Source organism: Octopus bimaculoides, chromosome 18, assembly GCF_046866305.1.
Source record: "Octopus bimaculoides isolate indiv1 chromosome 18, ASM4686630v1, whole genome shotgun sequence".
NCBI lineage: Eukaryota > Metazoa > Mollusca > Cephalopoda > Octopoda > Octopodidae > Octopus > Octopus bimaculoides.
In genome coordinates, this window is record NC_142945.1 from 11,020,895 (window position 1) to 11,046,339 (window position 25,445).

The window sequence follows — 25,445 nt, forward strand, 5'->3', positions numbered from 1 at the left end:
TAGAGGGAAGAAAGGATGAAGTTATCCTCGGATAGGAAACATTGGTCAAAATGGTTGCAATAGAGCAAGCTCTGTAGAAGGTACAGAAGGGTCAGGTAACGGTAGCAAGCCGAGTAGTGTCGCTAGTCGAACCACCAATTATAGTTCCGAAGGCTGCTGGAAAACTGCTTTACCCTCAGTTTCAGAAGCGAATAACGACAGAGCTTCTACCCGAGCAGTACTGTCTCATCATCTTATGAGGACCAGATAGGGATGGGAAATGAGCAAAAGGGGCAAATTGCCACTGAGAGCATCAAAGGTAAAACGAGAAGACTTCAAAGAAGAAAAATTTACCTAATCATAGGTCTGCCCAATTAGAGTCCGCCTAGGGCTAAACCACCAACACCACCACCACTATTATCACCACCACCATCACAACAACTGTTACTACATGTTTCATCGATTAATTCACTAAGGAGATAACACATTCGATTATATTCGTATTAAACCTGTTAGATTTTCCTTGTATTTGATAACAGTGAAGTGGCTGGAGTTTTATGACAGAAGATGGGTAAATACTTAAAATACGTTAACAGGTAGAAGCTTATAGCATATTGATTTTAATCTGATCACAGCTAATTCACAAATAAGTAATGAACCAAATTTAAGGAAATATTCTTAAACATTGACAACTTAATCCTGTTTAAGCTTCATATTTGTGTCTAAGCAATTGTCTTCGTTATCGCATTCATTCACAGGTGTTGTGGACTTCATAAATCTTCGTTAAATAAAATTGAATATATTTTTTAGATATTTTAAAGAATTTCATAAAGCTTACATAATCCCTTTGTCAAGAATATTTTTCTATATAAAGAGAAGTCTGTTAGTCTGTGGTACATTCTTCTTTCAGTGAACTCTCACCATGAAGATTGTATTGCTCCTAGTTAGCTGCCTGTGTGCCGTTGTCTTCTGTCAGAGTAAGTAGAATTTTGACTTGGTAGAATTTGGAACCTCGGTTTCCGAAATTAATTCGTTCCTGAAGGTCGTTCGTCACCCGAAATGTTCGTCCACCGAAACTATTTTTCCCTTAAGAAATTCAAGAGAAGGCATGGCGAATTCGAGCGGGTATGTCCACTGAGCCAAAGTTAGACAACAACCAACATTCTCTTTCTGATACTTCCAGCTTTGTCGCCAACATTTGTTCCTGGCTTGCGTGTTTGTTATTCGAGACACCGTTCGTCACCCCGAGACTTTATATTTGAAAAATTGTTCGTAAATCGATTTATTTGTGATGAGAGGCATTCGTAAACCGAGCTTCCGCTGTATTTCTTTCATGTGTGACTAACACGCGATTTGTAATGCAAGAAGTGACAAACTATGTTCACATTTAGTCGATACAACATGACTTCTACTCTCCTCTCAAGCCAGTTTTTTTTTATCTTTCACTTCTGTCTTTTACTTGTTTCGGTCATTGGACTGCGGCCATGCTGAGGCATCATCTTGAAGGGTTTAGTCGAACAAATCGTTCCCAGTACATTTTTTAAAAGTTTTGTATTTACGTTTTTTCGTCTTTTTAGCAGAGCCAACCGCTCCGTTACGGAGACGTCAACAAACAACGACACAAAGACAGACAGGCAGACACACACACACACTCACACCTACACATACACACACATATATATACTATATACAACGAGCTTCCAGACAGTTTCCGTCTATCAAAATCACTCACAAAGCATGGGTCAGCCCGGGCCTATAGTAGAAAACAGACGCCCAAATTTTGCACAGTGGGACTGAATCCAAACTATGTGCTTGCAAAACATGCTTCTTAACCATAGCCATGCACCTGCCAGCACAAGACTAGAAATTGCCAAACTCAAAGAAAATTCTAGAATAAGAGACTGGTAGATTCCAATGGCAGTAAAGTGTTCTTTTATCCTTTACTTGTTTCTGTCATCAGACCGTGGCCATGCTGGGGTACCGCTTTGAAGAATTTTAGTCAAACGGATCGACCCCAGTGCTTAGTTTTTAAAAGCCTGGTACTTATTCTATCGGTGTATTTTGCCGAAGCGCTAAGTTACGGTTTGTCAAGCGGTGGGATGGGGGACAAACACACATACACACACATATACGACGGGCTTCTCTCAGTTTCCGCCTACCAGATATGATCACAGGGCCTTGGTCGGCCCGAGGCTACAGTAGAAGACACTTGCTCAATGTGCGACGCAGTGGGACTGAACCCGGAACTAAGTAGTTGAGAAGCAAACTCCTTACTGGGACATCAGGCCTGACGAGTAGGCAAGTGAATATCGATATCGTGTCCTGCTACCAATGCCACGGCATGTTTCTCCTAAGAGTAATTTCTACAAATTTTGTAAGACAGGAAGATGCAAGATCTTAGTATATATAAGAAGTTAAAATAATTTCTCAATAATAGATTATAATATTAGGCAAGTCATTCACCTCTGATGCAGACAGTCTGAACTTCAATTAGACCATCTAGATATCGTGCGATTTTATAACAAAGTCGATACCAATTTTATTATTAACAATGACTCATGTACTAAGTGAGTATATAGGTACTTGTTTAGTACATTAGATGCGGTTAGGTTTATGGTATATCTGATGAGGATTTTATAAACTTGCTGTGAAGATTCTCCCATGAGAGAAACCTATAATAATTCAGAGTTTTTTATCAAGAGAAATGAGAGAACCTTTTTCATTCAAAAGGGTGAAAACTAGAATAAGCTCGGGAATATTTCAGTTATACCGCAAGCGGCTTGCTACTTTTGTGAAGAGAGTGTCCTGACAGCCAAGAGGGTTTAAAACAAGACCTGTTGAAAGGTAGATGACTTTCCTGTGAGCCAACGGCCATCCAGTTGGGAAAGGCAATGACAAACTACCCCAGTATCTCTGTCAAGGAAACAGCATGATAAAAACAGAACGAAGTAACGCTATAGCTTCACCCGATGGGAGAGCTCGCGCTTATCGGGAAAGCTTTCGTTGTAATGTTGTTAATTTGGGGCCCTAGCCTGTGTATAGACTATGGATGATTAAATTACAACAGTGGTTATAATCCATTGTTTGTATCATAGTGCATTGTTGTGTCATTCAAAACATTTTATTCTTTACGTAATTCTTTGTTTGTATGTTGTTTTTTAATTTTTTAAAATCTTTTTATACTAGACACTACGCCCGATGGATTGAACCGTTACCGAAGGGATATTAAGTATGATAAATACTTAATGAACGTTGAAATACCTGGAAGTAAGTATTCCTGCCTTTCTTCCTGCTGCCCTCCCTTCTTTCCTTCTTTCTTTCCTTTCTCGGTGGGGGCTTTTCTTTCTATATGGAGTCGTAGAAGCATTGTCGTATAATATACGGCTGGTCTTAGCGTCGGGTGGGGAAACAGCATTTTATAAACCTGGTTGAACCTCTTCTTCTCTATGTCTAATCACAGCCGATTTCTCCCAGAGGGAGAGAGAAACGCGAGTGGGACAAAGTGAGGTAAAGAGAAAGAATAAGATAGGAATAAAGCGGAGCCTGACTAGAATCAAGATTAAAACCGGTTCTCGTATGTCAAATCAGTGCATCTCAGGGATTCTTTTATCTCTACCAAATTAAAAGAAGCTTATAAATTCATATACTAAAAGAACATGGCCCATTTCTGCTTCACTTTTTCTATATACACCAAACCAAAGAGAAGTTTTTGTTTTTTATAATTCTCTTTTTATTTTCTAATTTACTCACCTGTTCGTCTGAACTGATTCTTATAACATGAATGCTATTGAAAGTTTCTTTTTACAGCCGAAACGGTGCAAGGTTTCGACCAACTATTGGTCATTTCAAGAACTGTATGCATTCATTTCGATAATTTCTATCCATGTTCTTAATCAAGGGATCTTAATTATACAGTATATTTCTTGTTGATAAGTTTCCCTACGCATTTGTGCGCAGAAGCTTTTACAAACACTTTGTAATCTTTCTTTTTTTTCTTTCTTTTTTTTTTATCTTTTACTTGTTTCAGTCAATAAAACTGCAGTACCACCTGGAAGATATTTTTAGTTGAACAAATCGATCCCAGCCCTGTTTTTTTTATTTTATTTTATTTTTTTAAGCCTAGTACTTATTCTATCTGTCTCTGTTGACTAACTTTTAAGTTACAGAGACATAAACACCGGTTGTCAAGTGGTGCAATGGGGAAAACACGCGCGCGCACGCGACAGACTTCTTTCAGTTTCTGTCTACCAAATCCACTTACAAGGCTTTGGTCGGCCCGAGGCTATAGTAGAAGACACCTGCCCAAGGTGCGACGAAGTGGGGATGAACCTGAAACCGTGTGGTTGGGAAGCAAACTTCATACCGCACAGCCACGCTTGCTCCTATTGTTAATAAAATTATTCTAATGTATAGTGACCCCTTTGTCAATTTTACTTTAGCCTATATTACAAATACCATTTTAAAGAATAATCGTCTATTCGGTCCGCAAGATCTAGTTTGACCCCTCGACTGGCTACCCAAGTCAGTTTAACCAATCAGCACGAGCTTCCCCTTTATTGTTTTCTCATATCAATATCAAAACCTGGAAGCGTAATGGCCTAGTGGTTAGGGCAGTGGACTCTCGTCGTAGGATCGCGGTTTCGATTCCCAGACCGGGCATTGTGAGTGTTTATTGAGCGAAAACACCTAAAGCTCCACGAGGCTCCGGCAGGGGATGGTGGCGAACCCTGCTGTACTCTTTCACCACAACTTTCTCTCACTCATTCTTCCTGTTTCTGTTGTACCTGTATTTCAAAGGGACAGCCTTGTCACACTCTGTGTCACGCTGAAGGGTACACGTGTCTGTGGAGTGCCCAGCCACTTGCACGTTAATTTCACGAGCAGGCTGTTCCGTTGGTCGAATGAACTGGAACCCTTGTCGTCGTAACCGACGGAGTGCCAACAATCAAAACCTGGAAGGCGGTGGTGACTGAATTATTACCGCTCCGGGCAAAATGCTTAGTGGTATTTCGTCCGCCTATACGTTCTAGGTTCAAATTCCGCCGTGATCGACTTTACCTTTCATCCTTTCGAGAACGATAAAATAAGTACCAGTTGAGCACTGATGTCTATGTAATCGACTCACTTCCTTCTCCGAAATTGCTGGCCTTCTGCCAAAATTTGAAACCTTTGATTTGAAAGGGGGGGAAAAAACCTAGAAATTGTGTGTTCTGTGTTATTTTTTTTCTCATTGTTTGTTTTCTTCTTCTTCTTCCAGGTGTCATTACGAAAACATGGTTTATTGAAGTCAAGTACTGTTACGTACCACTCCACACCTATATCGACATTCACAGAAACATGTCGCTCAAAGACTGTGCTTACCAATGTCTTCTTACGCACGGTTGTCGGTCATTCGAATTTGGGAGAAAGAATAACAACTGTTTCCTCTCTTACCACAATGGGCAACAAACCAAGGCCAAATACAGCCACTATAGAGATTTCTACCAGTTGCTTAACCGTAAGTATTCTAGAGTTAAACTATTCTTAACATATTTTGTAGAGGGATTATTAAAACAACTGTGGAGGCGCAATGGCCCAGTGGTTAGGGCAGCGGACTCGCGGTCATAGGATCGCGGTTTCGATTCCCAGACCGGGCGTTGTGAGTGTTTATTGAGCGAAAACACCTAAAGCTCCACGAGGCCCCGGCAGGGGATGGTGGCGAACCCTGCTGTGCTCTTTCACCACAACTTTCTCTCACTCTTACTTCCTGTTTCTGTTGTGCCTGTAATTCAAAGGGGCAGCCTTGTCACGCTCTGTGTCACGCTGAATATCCCCCCGAGAACTACGTTAAGGGTACACGTGTCTGTGGAGTGTTCAGCCACTTGCACGTTAATTTCACGAGCAGGCTGTTCCGTTGATCGGATCAACTGGAACCCTCGTCGTCGTAAGCGACGGAGGGCCAACAACAATTAAAACAGCAATCGCAATGTCAATCATTGAGTAAGGCGGCGAGCTGGCGGAATCGTTAGCAGGCCGGGTAAAATGCTCAGCAACATTTCGTCTGTCTTTACTTTCTGAGTTCAAATTCCGCCAGTGTCGATTTTTGTCTTTCATCTTTTCGGAGTCGATAAAGTAAGCATCAGTGGAACACCGGAGTCAATGTAATCGACTTAACCCTCGACGATGTTGCTGGCCTTGTGCCGAAATTTGAAATCAGTATTAACCATTGAGTAGCATTATCTATGATATTCTTTTCTACTCTAGGCACAAGACCCGAAATTTTTAGAGAGGGAGCCAGTCGATTAGATCGACCCAAGTAGGCAACTGGTACTTAATTTATCGACCCCCGAAAGGATGAAAAAGCAAAGTCGACCTCGGTGGAATTTGAACTCAGAACGTAAAGACAGACGAAATACTGCTAAGCATTTCGCCCGGCGTGCTAACGTTTCTGCCAGCTTGCTGCCTTATTTATCTATGACATCATTAAGGCGGTGATTTGGCAGAATCGTGAGCATGTCAGATAATGCTTAATGGCATTTCTTCCGGCTTTACGCCCAGAGTTCAAATTCTACCGGGGTCGACTTTACCCTTAATTCTTTCGAGATCGATAAAATAAGCATCAATTGAGCACATGCATCAATGTGATCGACTATTCCTCTCCCAGCAAATTCCAGGCGTTGGGCCTATAATAGAAAGAATTATCTGTGTTATTGTTTCTCCCCACATGAGTTCGAGTATTATGCTTAACTATGGAACCAAATCAAAGACTATAATCGAATTCTTTTTAACGTAACGAGAGAAGAATGTTGGGCGTTTAACAATGAAATCAAAGACATTGTGGCAATCTCTAATGTAACAAATGAAAGTTATCCATCCGTCTTCTCTGCATACTATTCGTAGGAGGGTTATGAATGTAGTGCTCAGGTATCTTCTCCATAGGGTCCTATCAGAAGTAGCCGTCATTATATTTTCCGGCTGGGTTCCCTTGTGACCAACTGAGACTATGGGCATTTTCCAGCCATCTCGTTCTTGGTCTACTCTTTTGGTCTCCTGCCTTTTGGCTCGGCTTAAAGGATCCGCCCTGCAGTTCTTTCCTGCGACGTTCTAATCACAATGAGGAGAAATAGCGGCTCGATTTGGAGAAACTTCCGGATCTTTCAACTACACATCCCATCTTGTAACCTTCTTCTAGAAATCCTTAAAAATAAGGATATTTATAACATGGGATATTTCCTCGGATCCTGCTGGCTTTAATTACCTCGCCTAATGTGTGAAATAATCCCAGATCTTTAGATCTTTTTTTATGTCCTCAACAGCAAGCCATGGACTTCACCATATCTGCCAGAGTAAAGTTGCAAGAATATAGGCTAGCAACGTAATCAAATAGAATTGTTCAAATAATTACTTGACACTTTCTCTTTGATACTATGATTACTCGTATGTATAGCTAATTATCAATGGCCAGTTCTGGTTATCTTAGACAACAAATATAAGTATCTGATACCTAATTTCTCAGCAACAATATAAAACGAAGCAATGTAAATGAAATAAAGTGATCTACCGATTTTAAACCCAACGAAAAGCATGCAGTTGATTTGAACTCGTGGACTATTTGTAAGCAATAAGGTGGCGGCAGATCTGTAGAGTCATTAGATCGTCGGTAAAAAAAAATACCTTATGTTATTTGTTTTGTCTGTTTTCGTACTGAGTTCAAATCCTACCGAAGTCAACTTTCGTTTTGATTCCTTCCGGGTCGAGTGAAGTCTGTGCTTTTGTTTTATATTTTTTGTCCACCCTTTTTTTTCCTTGTCATCGTCGTCATCCTCATTACCCTCACCACCACCACCACCACCATCATCATCATAATTTATGTCGTCATCATCGTCATCATTCCTGTTTACGTCGTCAACACGATTTAGAATTTTTACTTTGTTTAATTTTTTTTTTTTTTTTTTTCATTATTCCAGCTAATGAAGAATATATCAAGATACTCGGAGTTTCAATCAGAGATCATGACCTGGAGAGACTACGCAACGTCAGTGTGGAAGAATGTCTTGATAAATGCAGGACTTTGCCATACTGTAATGTGATGGAATACAAAAAACAGCATAACAAATGTGACTTATCGAACGTGACTTATTCTAAATATCCGCTCAGTGTGAACTTCTTTGGTTGGGACTTCTACCAGAAGAATCCGAGTACGTGGCCCAAGTTCCTTTAAAATTATAATTTAGCTTATTATACCACCTGATGTGGAGGCGCAATGGCCCAGTGGTTAGGGCAGCGGACTCGCGGTCATAGGATCGCGGTTTCGATTCTCAGACCGGGCGCTGTGAGTGTTTATTGAGCGAAAACACCTAAAAGCCCCACGAGGCTCCGGCAGGGGATGGTGGCGAACCCTGCTGTACTCTTTCACCACAACATTCTCTCACTCTTACTTCCTGTTTCTGTTGTGCCTGTAATGCAAAAGGGTCAGCCTTGTCACACTCTGTGTCACGCTGAATCTCCCCGAGAACTACATTAAGGGTACACGTGTATGTGGAGTGCTCAGCCATTTACACGTTAATTTCACGAGCAGGCTGTTCCGTTGATCGGATCAACTGGAACCCTCGACGTCGTAAGCGACGGAGTGCCGACAACAACATACCACCTGAAGGCGCCTGACCTAGTAGTTAGAGGTGTTGCTTTTACGATCTCAAGATCGTGGTTTCAATTCCCAGACCGGGCGGTGAACTGTATTCTCGAGCACAACACTTCTTTTCACATTGCTTTAGTAACGTTCTCTCGTTGTAAATGAGTTACCCTGCGCTAGACTTGGAGTGGTGTGATTTGATTTTCCTCACTTACACGCCATGGAAACTGAGTGACAAGCTCTATGAGTCTTATAACTCGAGACAGTAATGTCCAGAGGAACTTCCTTATCATGAGAGAGGAACATAGCTCACTAGGCTTGCTTTGCTAACGTTGTGACTGCCCGTCAAAAGTGATGACAGCGTCGATCCATGACGTTCATTCTTCTCTGCCTCCAATATATCGTTTCTCGTGGGATCGGGCGTGGCTGGAAGATCGATACGAGACAGGCAGATCCTATGGCATTGAGGACACTGAGAGTGATCCCGAACAACAACTGCAGTGAGGTTGATGACCACATCTCTTCCTCCCTCATAGTTCCTCGCATTCAAAGCGTTCTACTCAAATTCCACCAGTGTCGATTTTTGCCTTTCATCCTTTCGGACTCGATAAAGTAAGCATCGGTGGAACACCGGAGTCAATGTAATCGACTTAACCCTCCACGAAATTGCTGGCCTTGTGCCGAAATTTGAAATCAGTATTAAACATTGAGTAGAATTATCTATGATATTCTTTTCTACTCTAGGCAGAAGACCCGAAATTTTTAGAGAGGGAGCCAGTCGATTAGATCGACCCAAGTAGGCAATTGCCACTTAATTTATCGCCCCACGAAAGGATGAAAAGCAAAGTTGACCTCGGCGTTCTACTGCTTTTCGATCGTTTCATCGGTGAGAAATAACAGCCTAATCTCCCTTAAATTACACATCAGCGTCTGAAAATAAAAACAGAGCACACATTTGGTATTGTAGTCCGAGATACCACCCTTTCTCTGTCTATCTGCCTTTGGTCATAGTTCGAGTGAATTAGCTGCTAATCTGAAGCTAAACTGCAACAATACAAACAAATCCAACATTAAGACTTACTTTCTCATATAGATTTTCCTTTTGAACTTTTCCAGTATTTTGCGACTTGAAATGTGGACCTATGGAACGGTGCGAAATTGAAAACTCCCAGAAAAAGTGCGTCTGCTACCCGGGATGTGCTAAACTACCCAACGGAAAAGGATGCTTTGGTAACGCACCATTATGTTGCCATTTGAAGTTTTTATAATTTTCATTTTTACAAATTTCTCATTTTTCTGTTTCATCTCACACATGCACACACACACACACACACACACACACACACACACGCACGCGTGCATACTCATGGAAACATGTGTAATATATATCTATGTGTCTAGATCAGGGGTTTTCAAACTATGGTCCGCGGACCACAGAGGGTCCGCGGACCACAGAGGGTCCGCAAGGACAAGACAGGGGGGCCGTGGACAGCAAATACTTTTTATGGGCAATTTGATTTTATATATGTTTTTTAATCGAAATCTTTTAATTGACAATAAACCTATTTGTTAAATACTGTTAAATAAATAAATGTAAAAATATATGTTATTTTAAGCAAATATTTATGTATAAATTTCATAAGCGTTTATAAGGGGGTCCCTGGTCTAGATAGAGAGAAAGAGATATATACTTTTGTATGCTTATGCATATAAACACATACAGACAGACAGACCTGATTAAATTGGGTTTTTAGTAAGGCCAACAAATTATATAGACTGTTACAATAATTAGACAGTGACAAATTATATATATGGATAAATATTTCTTTCAAAGAAAGGTTTTCCTTAATACATTAAGAAGAATGGGGTCATTTTATCTTGAGGCGATAATATATGACTGACGATTTCATTTCTTTTCTTATTTTGCTTTGGTGAAACAAAAGAAAATATTTTATATTAAGAAAAAACAAATGAAGAAACAAACCGTATAAACAAACGTACAAATAATTAAGAAATATTTGAATAAACATGTACTCTAATGAGAAAAAATCAAGGACGTTGAGAGTTCGTCTGGTTTCTGTTTGTGAATGGTGGATGAAACGGTGACAGTACACACACACACACACAAATTAAAATGTGAGGCTAGAAATGAATAGATGAATAAAGAAAGAAGTCTACTTATTTGTTGAAAAGGTCAAGTGATGGTACGCAGGTCACCTAGTTTAGAAAGACACAAAAATAGAAACGTGGAAAAATTTGTGGTGGAAGAGTACAGCAGGGTTCGCCACCATCCCCTGCCGGAGCCTCGTGGAGCTTTAGGTGTTTTCGCTCAATAAACACTCACAACGCCCGGTCTGGAAATCGAAACCGCGATCCTATGACCGCGAGTCCGCTGCCCTAACCACTGGGCCATTGCGCCTCCACTACATACATACATACATACATATACACATACATTCACACATATATATATATGGTGGGGCGTACACACGTGTGTAAGTGATACGCCAATAATTTGATTATTAAAAAAAGTAAAGTTTAAACTGTTTGATAATTGTAATAATTGTAAAACTTATTTTCTAAAACTATTTAGAATTTTCTTTAGAAATACCAAAAGTTAGAAATATTGCCCGCGTATTTAATTATCCAATGTATTTGTTTCCCTGCAAAAGAAGAGAATTTTAATCACCATGTGGCACCCATATGATTCTGATGCATGTGCCTGGTGTACCCTTATCAGACGGGTAGTCATGGTAAGTATACTGGGCTTCGTAAATTTTACCCCAGTGTCACTTTGATGGCATGCACTGCTCTCTCACTCAATAATAATAATAATAATAATTACAAACTTGTTTCTGTTACAGAAAAACCGCCTCTCAAGGGCAAAAATTGCAAATGTTCAGCTTCTGGAGATCCTCACTACCGAACCTTTGACGGCCAACTGATCCACTTTATGGGAACGTGCAAATATACTTTGGCAAGATCTCTGCAATCCAAAGGCGCTAGATTTTTCAATGTTGAAGTGAAGAACGAAAACAGAGGTAACAAGAAAGTGTCTTACACCCGTATGGTTGACATTATTCTGAACGGTGTCCGTATCCGTTTATTGCCAAAACTCAAGATGAGGGTAAGTGTAATGAAGGTTTCTTTCAGTGATACTTGATATTACAGTTAAATGTTTCGTTTAAAATGGCCGATAGGTTGGCTGAATAGGATAACGATTCTACCAGTTCGCCGCCTTACGCCAACAACCACAGCGACAATATGTATGTATGTATGTGCAGATTTGTATGTGTTGTTTTATGTATGTATTTTCATGTATATAGTTGCATATCTAGACATGCTCATATATACTTAAATGATAAACTTCTGGAAAGCTTTACAAATTTTTACAGCTCCAGTGTTGGATTGAGTTTGTAGTCTTCGAATCAGCTTTCTCCTTTCAGATTTTGAGAAGCCTAATTTCTCAAGATTGTTAATTAGGCAGTGTGTTACGTATCCCAGAGCCCCGTATATATGTATGTATGTATGTATGCATGCATGTATGTATATCACTCTTAGTGCTTCTGGAAACAGGTAACCTAGTACAACTTGTCGCATCGTTGGGCCGTCTAAACAAGCAACACTACCTAGCCTGCTTGATAAGAAGGGTGGTTTGCGTTGGACACCCAGCAGGATGAAAAATAACACCTCTTTTACTTGGACTCAACAACTAAACCAATATTTACTTCGATGCTATGTATGTATGTATGTAATGGAGGCGCGTGGCGTAGTGGTTAGGGTGTTGAACTCATGATCGTAAGATTGTGGTTTCGATTTCTGGACCAGGCGGCGCGTTGTGTTCTTGAGCAAAACACTTCATTTCACGTTGCTCCAATCCACTCAGATGGTAAAAATGACTAATCCTGCAACGAATCGGCGTCTCGTCCAGGTGGAGAATATATACACCATGGAAGCCGGGAAAATATACACCATGGAAGCCGGGAAAATATACACCGTGGAAACCGGCTCTTATGAGTCGGTATGACTCGAAAAAGTAACTTTACCTTACTTAAGGTATGTATGTATGTATGAAATGTATGTTAAAGCCATTGAGAGGTTCCTTCAAAGTCCCTCGAACTGTTAGAAACAGTAGCTAAAACTTAATCGAACAACGTATACTGCCTTTGAAACAGGACCCAGAAGATAATATAATATCCTAGATACATTATATTTGAAGATAAGGTGGGGTGGTCACGGTTCAGCTTCTTAAAAATAGCAGCCAAATCACTATCGAACTATGGCCCTGACTTAAATAAAGGGAACACATATTGCATAATGTATACCTAGATAAACTATGTCAGAAAGACAAGATTGACCCAAGGCTAAACAGCAATAATAACGGACCCTCACTTGACTTGCTAGAAATAGCAGCCAAATATGTCTTAAAACACAACGTTTTAAGAGAAGGAAAGGATACATTTCAGATAATGCAGTGCTTAGACTGTATGGAAGGGGTTACAATTGAAACCTCCTTGAATAATTATTCAAGGAGGTTTAGATCGGAGCTGACTAAGGACTAAACTACAACAATAATGGCAGCAGCAGCATGATTATCCTTAAATCTACATCATGTAATCTTCAATTATCTCATCATATTCTTAATCATGACCATTTCACTTATGATGATTATTTCACTACTCATCGCCACCACCACCACCAAAATCATCATCATCATCGTCATCATTATCATCATCAACAACGTGTCTATTTAAATACGACTAAAATTTAATTCTTTTATTTGTTATCTTGGAGGTGGAGGCAGTCGGTCTTATTATTGTTGTTGGCACTCCGTCGGTTACGACGACGAGGGTTCCAGTTGATCCGATTAACGGAACAGCCTGCTCGTGAAATTAACGTGCAAGTGGCTGAGCACTCCACAGACACGTGTACCCTTAACGTAGTTCTCGGGGATATTCAGCGTGACAAGGCTGACCCTTTGAATTACAGGTACAACAGAAACAGGAAGAAAGAGTGAGAGAAAGTTGTGGTGAAAGTGTACAGCAGGGTTCGCCACCATCCCCTGCCGGAGCCTCATGGAGCTTTAGGTGTTTTCGCTCAATAAATACCCACAACGCCCGGTCTGGGAATCGAAACCGCGATCCTATGACCGCGAGTCCGCTGCTCTAACCATTGGGCCTTTGCGCCTCCACGCAGTTGGTCTACTAAGCTGTAAATTAACCATTACGTTGCCTTTCAGGTCGATAACCTCAATGTAGAAGCACCAGTGAGGAACAACAAACGCGGTTTCAAAATCAAGATTTCCAACCGTTGGATCCACGTAGTGACCAGCTTCAAGCTACGCGTATCATTTGACGGCAAACACAGAGTCAGGGTTAGCGTACCCCGAAAAACTTTCGGAGGACGAATGACTGGGTTATGCGGCGACTGCAACGGACACAGGGACGATATGAGGACTAGCAACGGAACTGTTGTGGTACACAAAAAGAACAAGTTTTCCCTTATTGGAGAGAGCTATCGTGTGACAGACGATTCAGATCAACCTAAACTCAGGTAAGATGTAAGCTGTTACAATGTTAGTAATGCGTGTCGTGTGACACACACACACACACACACACACAGGGGATGAGTCGATTACATCGACCCCAGTGTTCAGCTGGTGCTTATTTTGTCGACTCCGAAAGGATGAAACGCAAAGTCGACCTCGACTAAATATTTCGTCCAGCGTGCTAACGACTCTGCCAGTTCGCCGCCTTAGCCCATTCGATACCAACCCGGCCTGAAACCGCCTCTGGCTCTGTAGTACAAATGTCTTGCTTTCCTAAGTTTTGAATTAAAATCTTCCACCAAACCTTAGTCACAATTTATGTTCTTAACACTAGCTGAATGATAACTAAGGTATTTTACTAAATTCTTTATTATATCTAAAACTAACTGAAAGAAACACAGAGCATCTCAAAATAAATACGGTAATGAAAGGGTTAATCAACAATATAATAATTAGACTTACTTTATCACGTTCATTTAAGCTTCTAGCCTCTCTCCTCTCCTGCTTTTTCTCTCTTTTCGTCTTCATCTGTACATTAATAATCTCTAATGTTGCTAAAGCAACGAGCTGGCAGAAACGTTAGCATGCCGGGAGAAATGCTTAGCGGTATTTCGTCTGTCTTTATGTTCTGAGTACAAATTCCGCCTTACATCCTTTCGGGGTCGATAAAATAAGTACCAGTTGCGTACTGGGGTCGAGCTAATCGACTTCCCCCCCTCCTCCCCCAAAATTTCGGGTCTTGTGCCTAGAGTATAAAAAAGAATCTCTAATGTTTCTATAACTTTTGATATTCAGATGTGAAGAGAAAGATCCTAACCCTGATGAGGTATGTAAAATAAACGGAGAAAAATACTGTAATATTATCCGCAATCCAAGAGGGATGTTTGGGAAATGCATCGAAAAGCTGGGAGCAGAGGATGTCAGAGAATTCTATGAGTCTTGTTTGTACGATTATTGCTTTTATGCCAATTCGACATTCATCGAAAGTATTGTATGCGCCGCCCTGGAGAGTTTTGCTGCAGAATGCGAAGCGGCTGGAGTCGTCTACAATTGGAGGTTTCTTGTCAATTGTCGTGAGTGGAATTAAAAATTTCATACGTTCCTATTTTATTTTTTTTTACTTTTATTTTTGCATCTCAGACATTTTATTTATTTATTTTAATTGTTTCTGTCATTAGACTGCGACCATGCAGGGGCATCACCTTGAATTTTAGTCGAGCTAATCAACCCCAAGACTTTCTTTTTGAGTCTGGTTCTTATTCTATCGGCTTCTCTTGCCGAACCGCTAGGTTATGCGGACGTAAACACACCAACACTGGTTAGACAGACACAAAGATACACGCACAGGCTTCTTTCGGTTTCCGTCAACTCACAAGGCTTTGGTCGGCCCGAAGCTATAGAAGACACTCGCCCAAAGTGTCATGCGGTGGGAATGAACTGGGAATCATGTGGTTAGGAAGCAAATTTCTTACCACACAACCATTTTCCGTCTTGCTACTCTATTGGCGTTTTGTTGTTGCAGTTGTTGCTGCTGTTGTTTTTCTTAGACGCTCCTATTTTAAAAGGAACAAGAGCACTCAGTGGGCGCAAACCTCCGTCAAGGCAACACCAAAGTCCTCTCAACGATTAGCCAGAGTTGATTTTTTAAATGAGAATATCTAAAATAAACTCGACTGCTCTCACAAATGAGAATACTAAAAATGAATCCGACCGCTCTAAAATATTAAATTTAAAAAAAAACAAAAAAACAGGAAAAATAATTCAGAATCCTTGTCCGGTACAAGATCAATCCCAAAATCTAATCAGTTTGTGCCAGTCACGAGGTCAAACATTCCTGAAAGTTTCATCCGAATCCCTCCAGCGGTTCTTGAGATATCTTGTCCACAGACGAACGAACAAACAAACACGACTGAAACAATACCTCCGCCTTCGCTAAGGCGGAGGAGGTAACAATGGTCGATTAGTTCAGCCAGTGTTCAGGCATGGCTGCAGAGTTAACAAACATATTTTCAACCACGGGGTTTGTATTTCAGTCCAACTGCGCAGCGCTTTGGGCGAGTGCTTTCTGCTATAGTCCCAGGTTAAAGGTCAACTCTGCCTTTCAAGCTTCCAGGATCGGTAAAATAAAATACCAGTTGAGTACCGGGGTTGATAGTATCGGCCTGTCCCTTTTTCTTAAATTTGCCGGCGTTGTGTCTAAATCAGAAACTATTTTCAGATATAGCGAACATGCCACATATACACACACGTGTATTTACTTATGTATGCGTGTATGTGTGTGTGTATATATATACTCTTCGAAACGCCAGTGTTAGAATGGAGGCAGCTGATGAAGGATATGTTCTCTATGTGGCCTGTGTGTTTTCTATACTCTGTTTATCATTTGTCTACGTTTTGTTTGCAACGTCCTGTACCCAGATATGCATCTATTTATACATGTAGATGTTGGTATGTACATACATGTACGTATATATGCATATACCCATTTATTATTTGTATTATATATGTATGTATGCATGTTAAATTGTTTCGTGTCTCTAAGTGCTTATATGTAAGAGCATATAAAACATGTACTTCATCTAGCCATGGATTGCCCGGACAACATGGAATACAAGTACAAAGCTAGTGGATGCCAACCAACCTGTGTAGAGGCGAGCCCAGATTGTATCAGAGAAGAAATTGAAGGATGTGTGTGCAAACATGGTTACGTCCTCAGTGGAGAGAATTGCATTAAACCACGTGACTGTGGTTGTACCTACGACGAATTTTACATCAAGGCAAGCAGTATTTCTTTCTCTTGTCCATTCTGCTCTGTTCTCCACTTACGTTTCTCTTATCTATTTTGCTTTCTCTCCTCCATTCTGCTCTATGTAGTCCACTCTATCCTCTACGTGTATTTGCAAGCTGATTTAATTTCTACTGAAGTATGTAATTGCAGCCAATAACTCGGGTTCCTTTTATTGAGCCTGGTCGCAGTTCATTTATTTTCCTTCGGTGTCTGGCGGTCATCGTAGAGGTGCCCTGTGTCAAAAAGTATCATTCATAGCAGACGTTCTCTCGAGCACCTGACTCGGTCTCAGAAATTGCAGCCCGAGTTGTTATCTATAATCGTAAAAATTAAAAGTAATTCAATGTTTTCTTGAAACAATAAATTTCTAGGATTTTTTTGGTTTGACGGGCAACACTTGTTTTCTTAACGAAACACTTTCAAACTTGGGACACCTGGTAGAATGTGTCATATAAAACAACTTTTTCTCTTAGCCTTCTTAACAAAAAATTGTACATCGCAAGTTATTTCATGTTAAAGTTGTCGTATTTCTGTAATTTCAACCAATCACTGACGTCTATTCAGCTCTATAGAGATTAGGATTTAAATTTCAATCTATGAAAAGTTTCCGTTTTACAATGTTCTTAAAGGAGCGAAAAGTTATCCAGCAATTCGGGCTAATACGAACGAGCCTAGTAGGTGTAAAAAAAACTAACTGACATCTCTTGTCAAGAGTACAGACACTGTCGTTATTTGATTACTGTTATTCTGTGCGTCTGTGTGCAAAGATCAGTTGTGTCTTGCAGGGCTGTTTTATTTTTACCCTTAACTTAGAAATGGAGAAAGGCATAGTGCTAAATATAAAAAATAAGCCATTTGTGGGATTAGAAATAAAGCAGGAAAACGTGTAATTTTTCGAGCAGGCATATATGTCATATGCGAAATCTGTGATGAGGAGCCCGAGTGACGATGATGACCTGAAGTCGCCTCTGATATGTATGTCTGTGTAATAAGAAGTAAAAACGATTTTAAAAATCCAGGCAGATATCTATTAAGCACTCAGTGTTTAGTGGAGGCGCGTGGCTTAGTGGTTAGGGTGTCAGCATCATGATCGTAAGATTGTGGTTTCGATTCCTGGACCGGGCGATGCGTTGTGTTCTTGAGCAAAACACTTCATTTCACGTTGCTCCAGTCCACTCAGCTGGCAAAAATGAGTCACGCTGCGATGGACTGGCGTCCCGTCCAGCTGGGGAACGCATACGCCATTGAAACCGGGAAACCGGGCCCATGAGCCTGGCTAGGCTTTAAAAGGGCGCATTTATTTATTTATTTACTCAGTGTTAAACGAATTTGGTAAATTATATCCAATAATCAGAGACCAATAGATACATGCAAGTATACATATTTTCTTTTTCTTTTTCTCGCTTTCTTTTCTTTTCTTTTTTTTCACTTTCTTTTCTTTTTTTTCACTTTCTTTTCTTTCTTTTCACTTTCTTTTCTTTTTTTTTCACTTTCTTTTCTTTTTTTTTTCACTTTCTTTTCTTTTCTTTTTTTCACTTTCTTTTGTCCTCTTTTTTCACTTTCTTTTGTCCTCTTTTTTCACTTTCTTTTGTCCTCTTTTTTCTTCATTCTACTTCCTTTTTACCCTTTTATCACATTTTCCCCTCCTTGTTATTCCCTACAACCGGAAACCTATGTGTATAGATGTGCAACCTCCATCATTTCTTCAGTCGTAATTTGGTTGAAGATCATGAGCATTAACGGACGAAACTCAGAGTAATAAGAGACACTGTGTGTGTGTGTGTGTGTGTGTGTGTGTGTGTGTGTGTGTGTGTGCTTTGTCTTAGGAACAAAATCGAAACGGAGATTTCTTTTTAGTTGCACCTATATATATCGCTGCATAATTATCATTGTAAGATTCCATCAATGTTACTTTCAGTTGGGCAGCAACTTGACCCTACCCGGTTGCACTAAGATAGCTGTGTGCGAAAAAGACGGAACAGCAAGAGGACAACAGAAAATTGTTGATATTGAAGGCTGTGTGGAGAATTCACAGTGCATCACTCGGGAAGGAGTCTGGCAATGTGTCTGTAATAAAGGATTCGCATACAATGACAACAAGACCGAATGTGAGAAAGTTCCAGGTAAAGTCGAAACGACGTTTGTATTTCACAGGGTTGTGAGAGACGTAATTACATTTCTGTATGTTTGCACATCTACGTGTGTCGTGTGCGTGTGTACACACACACACACACACACACACTCATTAATAGACAGAAATACGTACATACATAATATATACATTTATACATGTATGTATGTATGTATGTATACTCTTTTACTTGTTTCAGTCATTTGACTGCGGCCATGCTGGAGCACCGCCTTTTAGTCGAACAAATCGACCCCAGGACTTATTCTTTGGAAGCCTAGTACTTATTCTATCGATCTCTTTTGCCGAACCGCTAAGTTACGGGGACGTAAACACACCAGCATCGGTTGTCAAGCGATGTTGGGGGGGGGGGGACAAACACACTCACAAACATATATACACACACACACATACACACACGCACACACACACACACACACACACACACACATATATATATATATATATATATATATATATATATATATATATATACATATATATATACGACGAGCTTCTTTCAGTTTCCGTCTACCAAATCCACTCACAAGGCTTTGGTCGGCTCGAGGCTATAGTAGAAGACACTTGCCCAAGGTGCCACGCAGTGGGAATGAACCCGGAACCATGTGGTTAAAAATATAAAGACAGATGGAAATGCCCGCAAATATATTGGTCTTACACTTTAAAAATCAAAATCACCCTGTCTTAAAATACAAATATCAATTTGATTAATTACATACTGGAGTCGATAAATCGATCATATCCTCCCCAAGCATGTTCGGCTCTGCTGGCCTTACTAGCCTTACGCCTATTTTGGGAATTATTATATTTGTTTTATAAATGATAAATGTTACAAAAGCATAAATATTAAAGATGGCCTAAAACTTTTTGCAGAATCGTTAGGGTCGAGTAAATCACCTTGTCGTATTTAAATATGTCCTTTACGTTCCGAGTTCAAATCTCGCTGATGTGAACTTTGTCTTTTATCATTTCAATATCAGTAAAATAAAGCATCAGTGCACTACCGAGTTCGATTCTTCTCTGTTACTCTCTTTTCCCCGCTTTCTCTCTCTCACTCTGTCTTTCTCTCTTTCCCTCTCTCTCTCTCTCCCACTCATCGTCTTTCCTTATCTCTCTGTCCTTCTCCTCTCCCCTCTCTCTCTCTCACGATTGTGCAAGTTATCCAAAGTCTCACATCTAGACAGATCATGGCACACTGATTCAGCCCAAGAACTACGTTAAAGTTACATGTGCCTGCGAAATACTCAACCGCTTACAGGTTAATTTCAGTTGGTCAAACAACCGAATGCCCCTTGTCGAAATAGACGGAGAACCTGTCCCAATTCCCACTAGAAGTTGCGTAGTTGGAATGTGCACCGCCCGGGGCTGTTCTTCAGTTTGCATCTACTTTCTCTGGCCCATAAGCCTATATAAGCTTATACAACAGACCCAAAAGTTGCATTCCCGTCAAAGCATCGCTCGGAGCTCGAACGCTCCTCTCCCCCTCTCCCCGCTGCTGTCCACCAGTCGGTTGTTGAACACACAGCAAGAAGTTTTGCTTGAACCAGTGTTAGAAAATAATACATATCAATTGATATAGCATCATATATATATTTATATAACATCAAATATAATTTTCTATAATGAATTGTTAATATGTTATGTTGTTTGTCACCCTGCTAGTCTGTGGAGTTGAACCTATTGACATCCAGTTTGTGGTTGACATATCCAGCAGTATTAGAGAAGAAGGACTCTACGAAACCAAAAAATTCCTTACGGAATTTGTCAACGCTTCGGTCATTTCTCCTACACAAGCTCAATTAGGAATTCTGCTATTCAATTCTAAAGTCACCAATAAGTTTTACATTGAAGACTCCAAGACTAAGGAAGAAATCAAAGATGCTATCGAAACGGTAAGTATTTATTGACTTCCAGTGATTTCTTCCCCCGTCTTCGAATATCATCGTTCGCTTTGTTTGAGAGGGTACCAAATTTCAAAGAATAGTATTGGCAGTTTATATTCAAGACAGTATCGTTGTTCGGGATTAAGAAACCGACCGTAAATCTTAGCATATAAAACGCAATTTTTTCTCCAAAAATAATATCACAAAAATATCATCCCCAGTGATATTTTTGTGTTGGGCTCCGATAACATGGTTTAATGTTGGGCCCCTATAACAAGCTTTAATGCACTAAAGCCCGTTTTTCTTGACTTTGACTATCTGTTAGTTCTCTCTTTGCCATGGAGCAGATGAGGTTCCTCTGAACGAAACCATAGTAAAGGAAAACAAACACGCCATAAATATCCTCGAGATTGTAATTGATTCGCTCTTTAATGTGAATGAAATGTCTCACTTCATAATAAATCTAAAGAAAAAGTTACAGATTTTGATGATTTCTAGAAAGAATTAAATAGTGCTATACATAATCGCTACCAGCAAGAAATTATCACAACTTCGAAATAAAGAAAATAAATGAATAAATAATATGTGAACTCTATTCACATTCTTTTATGTATTCCTCAATTTCAAATCCCTCCTCATGGTGTGAGGGGACGGTTATCTCCCTTTTATTAACAGTCTTTGCCAGAGGGAACCACATGTATAATTAGGGAGAATTTACGAAAAAAACAACAGACGAGGACAGGTGGTCTAAACAACAAAAGGATGTATTAGTTTAACGCTCGGAAATAAGAAAATCTTTAACGTTTCGAGCTACGCTCTTCCACAGAAAGAATATGGAGAAAACAAGGAGAAAAACAATTGAATGTTTTGGTCAGCGATCTATCATGGCGACTCATGTATAATCACCTTTATTGTCATTACTTCTTGGGCAGTAAGTTGACATAATTGTTACCCCACTGGGCAAAATGCTTCGCGGTATTTCTTTCGGTTATTTACTTTCTGAGTTCAGGTGTCATTGAGGTCAACTTTGTCTTTCATCCTTTCGGGGTCGATAAAACAAGTACCAGTTGAGCACTGGGAGTCAATGTAATCGATTTTATCCCTCCTCTTAAAATTGTTGGCCCTGAGCCCAAATTAGAAAGAATTATTACAATAGCTTTTGTTTCTATTCCCATTTCTAGATCGGACCCGTACACAGTGGAACAAGACTTGGTGCTGCTCTCCGGTTCACGTCAACCTCTGCGCTCTCACTACACACCGTTCGAAAAGACGTCAAGAGAGTGGTAATAGTCATCACTGATGGTCAAATCTCAAACGTGCCGGAAATCGCACGCTGGAGTAAACATATACACGTTGTCCAGAAGGCCAAGATCGTAGTCATCGCTGTCGGGCGCAAAGACGATACAGGTCTGCGTGAAATGAGACGCGGCGGAGGCAAGGTACTACATGCGTCACGTTACAACATCATACAACGAGTAATTGACGAACTCTACCTAGTGGTTTGTAAATAAAAACCCGATCATGAGGTGGTGGTATTGCTACTACTATTACTACTACTACTCAAAGAAAACCATATGATTAAAATAATTGATTTAGTAACGATAGTCATATATAATGAAATAGTGATTAAAACTGATTAAAATTATAAAATGATGATTATATAAATCTAAAACTGATAACAATAAACGATATATTGCAGCTAAATTTGTTTGGTTGTTCGTTTTGATTTTTTTTTTGTTTATTATTGTTTGGAGTGGAGGCGCAATGGCCCAGTGGTTAGGGCAGCGAACTCGCGGTTTCGATTCCCAGACCGGGCGTTGTGAGTGTTTATTGAGCGAAAACACCTAAAGCTCCACGAGGCTCCGGCAGGGGATGGAGGCGAACCCTGCTCTAATCTTTCACCACAACTTTCTCTCACTCTTACTTCCTGTTTCTGTTGTGCCTGTAATTCAAAGGGTCAGCCTTGTCACACTCTGTGTCACGTTGAACATCCCCGATAACTACGTTAAGGGGTACACGTGTCTGTGGAGTACTCAGCCACTTGCACGTTAATTTCACGAGCAGGCTGTTCCGTTGATCGGATCAACTGGAAGCCTCGACGTCGTAAGCGACTGCTTTTCAAATTTCCACACTTGTCTCGCTCATATGTCCAGAGATGTGCAACAACAAAAAAAGCAGCAGCAGCAGCCAGTATATAAAGAAGGACAATAAAATATTTAAGACTCACACACACACACATATACAAATGCGCGTGTGCGCACAAACACCCAGGCACGCACGCACGCACACACTCAAGGAATCCGTAAATGACAAAGATCTGTCATCGATAAATCAATTCCTATCAATTTAAATAACCAGCAACATACCGATATGAAAGACTAAACGTCGTGTAAACTGCCATTGCCTTCATCGTCGTCGTCGTCGTCGTCCGTCGGTCTGTTACATCCGTCATGGTGCTGTCTTTCTCACAGATGGTGCCCAACTGACCCTACTTTTCAACTGACCTTACTATACTGTGTAGTTGACAAAATCAAAAACAAACGGGTAATCTTCAAGTTTAGGGGGATAAAAAAAAAAAAAATTCAAGGGAAATAACTGAACGACTTACCAGTATTATCCGTTTTCTTCTAGCTGTTAATAAATTAATCACACCCCTAACCCTAACGTCAATCAAATCACGTGTGTGATTTATTTATAAACAGAGATGTACGGAGAATACTGGTAAGACGTTCAGTTACTTCCCTTGAATATTTATATTTATTTTTTTTATTCCCCTAAACTTGAAGATTACCAAACAAACGATATGCATGCGCGAAATTAAAAATATAATATGGCGACAATTTACCCATCGCATCCTATGCATATACAGTGAGAGAGAGAGAGAGAGCTCTAGGAAGTGCAGGCGCGTGACTTACTGGTTAGCGTATTCGGCTCACGCTCGTAAGGTAATGAGTTCGATATCCAGCAGTACGTTGTATCCTCGAGCAAGACACTTTATTGAATGTAAACGAAGCCAATTCAAATAACTCCCAGCTGATTATGGACTATGTCTACTCACAAATATCCGAAAAACCGTTTCAAGTTTCCATTAATGTAAATAATGCAAGGAAGATAATTCACATGCTACAGAATTCCTCTGACATTATCGTTTCGTGATGTTCATTAATAAAATGTGTGTAACTCCTAGCAAACTGGATAAGGTTCTTTCTTGATCCCTTTTAATATAGTTATATACATAATTATTTATTTAGCATATAAATAAATAAATAAATAAGGTTTTATTTCATGCTGACCACTAGATATAATCATTAACGTGATTTTATCCCGAACTCTATTAAGAATAAATATATATGGATATATATATATATGTATTATATACATAAATACATATATATATATAAATTCATAATAAAAATATTAGGCTAAAAATCACGTTAATGATTTTTATCAAGTAGTCAGCATACTATAAAAATTTATAGGCAATTTATACATTAAATTAATAATAATATACATATGTATGTAATTATACTAAGAGAGTAAGGGCAAAACACTGGGGATAGGTGGTTTTCGTCCTAGCTCCATTAATATAATTATATACATATGTATATTATTAATTTAATATATATATATTTATATATATATATATATATATATATTTATATATATATATTTATATATATATATATATATTATATATATATATTTATATATATATATATTTATATATATATATATATAATATTTATATTTATATATATTTATATATATATATATTTATATATATATATATTTATATATATTTATATTTATATATATATATATTTATATATATTTATATTTATATATATATATATTTATATTTATATATATATATATATTTATATATATATATTTATATATATTATATATATATATATATATATATATATATATATATTTATATATATATATATATATATATATATATTTATATATATATATATATATATATATTTATATATATATATATATATATTTATATATATATATATATATATAATTTATATATATATATATATATATATTTATATATATATATATATATATATTTATATATATATATATATATATATTTTATATATATATATATTTATATATATATATATTTATATATATATATATATATATATATATATATTTATATATATATATATATATATATATATATATATATATATATATATATATATATATATATTTATATATATATATATATATATATTTATATATATATATATATATTTATATATATATATATTTATATATATATATATATATATATTTATATATATATATATATTTATATATATATATTTATATATATATATATATATATATTTATATATATATATATTTATATATATATATATTTATATATATATAATATTTATATATTTATATATATATATATTTATATATATATATATATATATATTTATATATATATA

The 25,445-nt window shown here is 38.5% G+C and overlaps 1 protein-coding gene across 1 annotated transcript; it reads left to right on the top strand.

The window, feature by feature from the left end:
• The first annotated feature begins 874 nt into the window (after positions 1 to 874).
• Positions 875 to 22,662, top strand: LOC128249920 (uncharacterized). The gene is made up of 12 exons (XM_089365734.1): positions 875 to 956; positions 3,166 to 3,246; positions 5,237 to 5,476; positions 7,926 to 8,156; positions 9,707 to 9,820; positions 11,455 to 11,717; positions 13,830 to 14,143; positions 14,934 to 15,211; positions 16,722 to 16,915; positions 18,845 to 19,049; positions 20,738 to 20,967; positions 22,140 to 22,662. Exons 1-12 carry the CDS (start codon positions 902 to 904, stop codon positions 22,467 to 22,469), a joined length of 2,535 nt encoding a protein of 844 aa, XP_089221860.1. The 5' UTR covers positions 875 to 901; the 3' UTR covers positions 22,470 to 22,662.
• Positions 22,663 to 25,445: the final 2,783 nt, after the last annotated feature.